Genomic DNA, 7020 nt, shown 5'->3' on the forward strand with positions numbered 1-7020 from the left:
GTGCGTTTCGTTTCTCGCATGATGCGCATAATGCATCGTTTATCCTCGTTGCTCACCAAACGTTAAACAAGGACAATGGATGCATCATGCACATCATGCGCGATACGGAACGCACCTCTCGTACAGTCTCGCGATACTCGCCGTTCGGTGTGTAACGTTTCCAAGAATTTCGAGATCACGTTCCGCGTCTCGCGCATATCTCGCCAATCAACCGTGAGAAGCGAACGAGTGTCGGGAGTATCAAATCTAATAGCGCATTATCGACATTATCGTCGCGGGAGTGTCGAATACCGCGTACAAGAGCGATTAACTCGACGATCGTAATTGGGGCAAACGCGTCGTTTCATATTGTCCTTTCAGTTGAAAGCGATCGAACATCGAAAACATGTGGATTGATATCAATCTGCGCGATATCAATCTGCATTACTCCCGAAATACAAGGATTCCCGAGCGATCCATCGCGCATCACGAAGTTGTCTCTGGACCCGCCGCCCGCGCACCGATGTGAAGTTGCCGCGTACGTGAAACGGCCAAACGGGCCAAACTGCCCGAAACTGGTTGATGTCGGGCGAAATGAACGCATCGATGTGTATCGCGTTAAGCCGGAAACACATTGAAAAGTATATACATAGGCAATAGACCGGGCGAAATGACGAACGCATCGATGTGTATCGCGTTAAGCCGGAAACACATTGAAAAGTATATACATAGGCAATAGGAACAGGAAATCACGAATTTCAACCAAACGAATGTCAGAAACCAAAGGCGTGGACTAAATGAACTGTGCGATCCGTGTATCAAAATGGTCGATAAAGGTAAGAGAGAGGGATCGTGGAAGACGGCCATGACGTCTCTATCTCTTTTCATTCAACGATGTAATGAGAGAGAGAATGTGTTTTATGTATGCGATGTGTTTTAAGCCTAGGGATTGCCACACGAGACGCAGCCGGTCGTTGAACGTCGTGATCAGCCGTTTTTTTCCCGATCGATTCGTGTATGCGCGAATAATCGGAGAAATGAAGCAGGAAAACAGTGACTCAGCTTGCAATGGGTAAATATTTCCGGGGAATGGAATGGCCGATGAGGAGACGGCGAATCAACTTGTGAGTAAATTCAGTCATATTCGCGTGATGAATCGTTCATTTCATTAAAGATTCAACACCTTTTTCATTATCGTGATTTTATACGTATCTCGCTCATCCTCGATGAGTTATTAAAGTAAAATCCGAGTTTGTTGTTTATCAAAATGGACTTCTTTTATTCTCTGTGCTCTGACTTTTTATGTGCATAAACACATCGCCAGAAAAGTAATGCAAGTAAAAAATATAAAATTATTCCGGAGAGAGAAAAGAAAATTATATATTTTGAAATTATTTATTACGACGTAAATTAACTAGATTATAAATTGCTTGTTTCAAGTCGTTTAGAAGTAATGTAGATATTATTAATTTTGTTTTAGTGTTATATATGTTATCCCTAAAAACTACTTCTATTTTAATTTGTAATTTTTTTTTGAAAAGTACTTGAATTTAACTTGTGTTACTTTTCCTTGATTGAAGGTCGATGTCTTTAGAATACAATTTGTACGTAATACAAAATTTAAAAAAATTCGACTTATTTATTATTTTACTTTTCTTGCAAGCATATATTGAAATATGTCAAAATAGAAATATTAAATTATAGCAAATATAATATTTGCTTATATCAAAAAATAGTTTAAATATTCTAAAGAATAATGAATAAAAAATATTTTCAATTTTATTACTTATAATTAAGTATATATATATATATAAATTTTTAAATGTTTTGAAATAATTGTATTGGATTTAATTATATACGTATATAAAATTAATAATCAATAATATTGTACGCACAAATAATAATTACGCTCCACTATGCAATATTTCATATCGCAACACATTGATGAAAAAGAAGACTAACAAAACAATTCTATAAACATTTGCGCAATTATTGCAAAAAATGCAACATTAAAAAAAAATCCTATTTTACGGTACGTGTAAATTTTAATATCTCCGCGTTGCAATATCTCTGGAACGATATATTTCACGCATCGTTATGATGTGGCGATTTGTTTCGGCGTGACCTGCATATCGCGTGATCAATAAGATATCTGCGATGGCAGAGCTAAAGCTGCGAAACTAAGTTATGAAAAAACACATCGTGAATGATATATTTAACTTTCAGTCCGTATATTTACGAAACGGTAAAAATATTTCATTTGCGCATATACATTACGATATTTTATTTCTGCTTTTATGGTTTTGCAACGGCACTAATGTAAGCTCGTTAAACATTACAATAATCCGTTGAATGATCGTACGTGATCAATTAATTACTGAATCTGTTAATTCTCTTGATTGTATGATCCCTTTGTAATTTATCATATTTTAAGGTTATTGACTTCGAAATTTAATTTCAGATGAAATTATAAATTAATTACAAATAAATTTATCTATTTTGTCTGTAAATTCGTATATACTATAAGCGATATCATTTCGTATAAACGGTTTAAAAAATCGTGAAAATTACACAAGGAATATATAACTAAACAACTAATAATTTCCTTTTGAATTTAGTTTAGCTCATGGCACACATAAAATTTAGCGATTGATTACTCCCGCTGTGTATAAATAATACGAATGCACGATCATCGCGATATGAAACGCGAAAGAACATTACGCGCGAGCGACTATTCATTGCCAGAGTAATAAATTACACTTGCAAATGGCATTACTTTCGATTATTCGCTCTATCGCTTCCTCAAAACTTGATCAAATTAACAAGCGAACAAATTAACGTTCGGCTGTCCACTAGCTGCTGGCGTAAACGTTACGCTTTTGCAGTCGTCGGCGTTAGCTTGTCGCTGTATAATAAAAAGAGGGATGATGTCTCCCAACGGTAATTCATGAATAATTTGCGGGAACAAATCGCGATAATGATCCGCTTTCAAAACTGCAACTGATAAATTAAACAAATGTGCCCGTCCCGTCGATCTGTCGATCATTTTCGCATTGTCTCCTGCGCGGTATTGATCACCATTCATCCGTACGGTATTTTCTCTTAATACGACTTTCCATCATGAAATCCTCTACAGTTTACGGTTTGATAAACGACAACAACCATGGCCGACGAGAGATGATGTATCTCGAGGTCGTTCGGATCGCATATCGCCGCTCGTTAATAAAACGCAGCCTCCCAATTTTGCTTCGTAACGCCGTGGACTAACAAATCACGAAATACTATTATTTCCCGATATACATTTGCATGTCGCGGGTAATTAAATAATCATTTCTATCCACTCGAAAATAAACACCTCGATCTCGCTTGTGACATTATAATCGCACTTTGCTTGAATTCCTATCCGCAAATGTGGAAGCGTACAATGAAAACGATTTCCTTTTTTTTTTTTTTCAAACTTGGAAGTTAAATACGAATTTATAATTATGTTAATGATTATTCGTACATTGCAATTTTATATTAGAATGTAATCAAATACATATAATTGTGATGCAAACATTATTAAAATCATAAAAAATTATTATGCTTAGATAAAATAATTTGTCCTGTTAATTTATTTATAACTATAATTTTACAATTTTCATTTCGTGACGGTTATATAATGATCTTTTATACTATAATATAGAATACTATAATATTTACATGTTTAATATTTTGTACACCTATTATATTTTAACATACTGTTATACATGGGCGAGTTTTTAATTCATCGATTGATCAGTCACATTATGCGCAAATGCAACTTTAGTGGAACAAAATTATATTTGCGCACAATGCGATTAATCAATCGATGAATAAAAAACTCACCCTATATTATGGATATTCTGAAACGTAAACGATAAATCATAGAAACGGCTTTGATTTTTACATACCGTTATATATTAGTTCTCCAAGCGACTCCACTTTTATCCACGTAAAACGAAGGATTTGGTTCGACATATATATAGCGAGGAAACGTAATTGATTGGGGACTCGAATGTTGCTGAATGAAAACGACTTTACATTTCGCCACGGTAGTCTCTCTTAATTGGCTTATTAGTCGTGAAAGTCATGATCGAACTAAACGGCGAGGACTGTCTCTCCGGCAATGCTGCGATGTGGTAGATTGAAAGTTTGATCGACGGTTCAGGGGTGTCGAGGCCATCGACGACGGATATATCCTCGTCGATTCGACGATCATTGAAAAACACGGTCACTTGTTCAATTCAGGTCTCGTTTTATTCTTCGGGATCGGCTCGGTGTAACACGCGAAGCGGCATTAACGCAGATTTGATTTCTATCGCGTCACACAGAAGATTTTCTAACTACCACTTCGCGCGAACGCTAAAATTTGCATGACTCTCCGTCGTACGTTCAGTATGTTTTGATAAAACTTGAAGTCATATTCAGAATGAACGCGATAATTATCGATCATTATTATCAAGCAAATTTATATAGAACTGCTTCAATTTTAAATTATAGTAAAATAAATTCTAGAGGCGTTTAATTTTTCGCAAAAGTGCGGTATAATGAAATTTTGAATTTCGAATCGAATTTGTATTGCTTCGGTCAATCGATATTATTTTTGTGAGATGTTTTTTATGATTGAAATGTTTTATATTAATGTGTTAGCCGTTTTTTATTAAAAGTCACCCGTTTTTTATTAAAAGGAATGTAATATTCGACATCTTTTTTATGCACTTGGCGTATATTTTTTCTTTTTTAAAAATATTTTCACAAATTTTTCAGTAGGAGTACCTATAACTAGAAATATTGGAAAGAAAAATACTTTCTGTTATATAAAATCAAATTTCTTTTCTTTTTCATTCTCTTACTAGTAATTTTGGGGAAAATCTAATTATTATTGAATGATTATTCTTCTGTAATTTTAACAATGACGGAACATGAAATTTTATATGAATATACAAAATGTAAAATACTTGTAACTTATACTTCGTGTGAAAGTTATTTCGAGGTTATGAGAGAGTCAAAACAGGTTAATTAGCAATTCGAAGTTTCACCACTTTCTCTAGCACCTATCCGTCGCTCTGTTTTAGTGTAACAAGCCGTTGTGTTGGTATGAATTAACATGTGCTAATTTTGAACTCTATATAAATTTATTCTATTTCAATATAGAATGCTGCATAATAGGTTCTTTTAATACCAATTGCGGCTACTAGAGAATAATTTTAATAACATAAGCACAACAACGTGAAAATACTACTTATTATTACATTTTCTGAAAATTTCTATGGACATATAAATAAAATACTGACATTGAAACAAGCCAATAGAATGAGACTATAAAGTAGAAAATATAGTATCGGTATCTCAAAAAGGATATAAATATTTCTATAAAAGAATACCTATAAAGGTTTTTATAAAAATAAAAAAAGTAGGAGGAAAATAGTTAGTACATAAACTTCACAACATAATTAATCTAATATTTTTAAATAATTTTTTTACATACTTATTATTTGTGCGAATTATATGATTTTCCAAATATAATAATTCTGATTTTAATATTTGATTTATATTATTCATTTCTGCGCATTGAAATAAAAAACCAAATAAAATCTAGTTATTATTGAATGATTATTCTTCTGTAATTTTAACAATGACGGAACATGAAATTTTATACGAATATACAAAACACAAAATACTTGTAACTTGTACTTCGTGTGAAAATTATTTCGAGCTTTCTTCGAGATTATGAGAGAGTCAAAACAGGTTAATTAGCACTGATCTAAGTACTTCTAAATATTTTATTTCATGAAATAATTACTTTCTTGAATATATCATGGTTTTATAAAAATTTCAATCCTATTGTCTGATATTGAATATTTGTAACTCCTGTGTAAAAGCCGCTTATGACTTAATATTTTTTAATATTCATTATTTAATATTCAAAAGTTTATGTAATTATTACATTACACGTTTATACATATATATACTTATGGCAAATTGCGAAACGTATTTAAAATTTTTATTTTCTCGTACCTGGCATGAGATACTGCCAAGTGACTTGAATATTAACATTTAATGGTACCGAGCAAGTAAGTTCTGAATAATAGACGTATTTCGAATTATATCATACCGTCTATACAAAGTTCTCATGAGATGGGAATAGGACACGATTAACAATTAAAAGTTTTATGCAGTTTCGCAGCAAATTTGTGACGCTGTAGCATACGATTGTGCGCGAATTAATGTCCGGTAATCGCGAACTTTGTTGCAATTTGTTCTATTCCGAATTCGGAAGCTGAATGCGTGAACCAGTTGAACGACGAATATTACAAGTAATTATGCGCACCGTTGAAATATTAAAACGATGTCCGGCGCAGCGTTTTCCGCGAGTGCAGCAGCAAAACTTTCCAAAATGCGAATACGATAATATTTCACGTTAACACCCATCTTAATGTTCGTATGCAATATACAGGTACGTACGCCACGTCGCGCGTTGATTCGAAACGGGCTGTTCCATAACGGTTGTCTATAAAAATTTTACTGTCTACTGAAACTTCGTTCTTATATTAATACGAGTTTTCTCTATGCACAAGAATAGCGCTCAAATTGCAGACGAATATATTTGATTTTTATTTTTTGGCATTTTTGTGAACGAAATTAACTTTAAATTCCGTTTGTTAAACAAAAGATATAAAAATAGATTTGATTTTTTATTCCGAACATTTTTTTTAATTGTTTAGCTGTTGTTATTTCAATTTCAGCATTTTATTAATTTAAAAACGACTTCTTAAATATTGATTTTGTAACTCAGTACGGGTTTACTCGTACGGCATGTAAATAGTAATGGAAAATAATTGATAATAACATAAATAAAAACATGTACACTGAGAGAAAAGATTTTGTTATAGAAACAAATCAAGGGAAAGCAAATGTGACATTTGTTAAAAAAAACAATCGATTTGTTACGATTGCAAATTAATTCGTCAATGTAACAAATAATCAATAGTATCGCTAGCAAATAAGAGGTTCATATAT

At 32.9% G+C, this 7020-nt stretch overlaps 1 protein-coding gene across 1 annotated transcript in view; it reads left to right on the top strand.

The window, feature by feature from the left end:
• The first annotated feature begins 677 nt into the window (after positions 1 to 677).
• dpr12 (defective proboscis extension response 12) overlaps positions 678 to 7020 on the top strand; it is a 225864-nt gene continuing 219521 nt past the window's right edge. Inside the window, exons 1-2 of the mRNA XM_018521754.1 lie at positions 678 to 815; positions 921 to 1103. Coding sequence (XP_018377256.1) covers positions 1048 to 1103 — 56 coding nt within the window. The 5' untranslated portion in view covers positions 678 to 815; positions 921 to 1047. The remainder of the gene's footprint in view (positions 816 to 920; positions 1104 to 7020) is intronic.

The sequence above is a fragment of the Trachymyrmex cornetzi genome, unplaced genomic scaffold (genome assembly GCF_001594075.2).
Source record: "Trachymyrmex cornetzi isolate Tcor2-1 unplaced genomic scaffold, Tcor1.1 scaffold99, whole genome shotgun sequence".
Classification (NCBI taxonomy): Eukaryota; Metazoa; Arthropoda; class Insecta; order Hymenoptera; family Formicidae; genus Trachymyrmex; species Trachymyrmex cornetzi.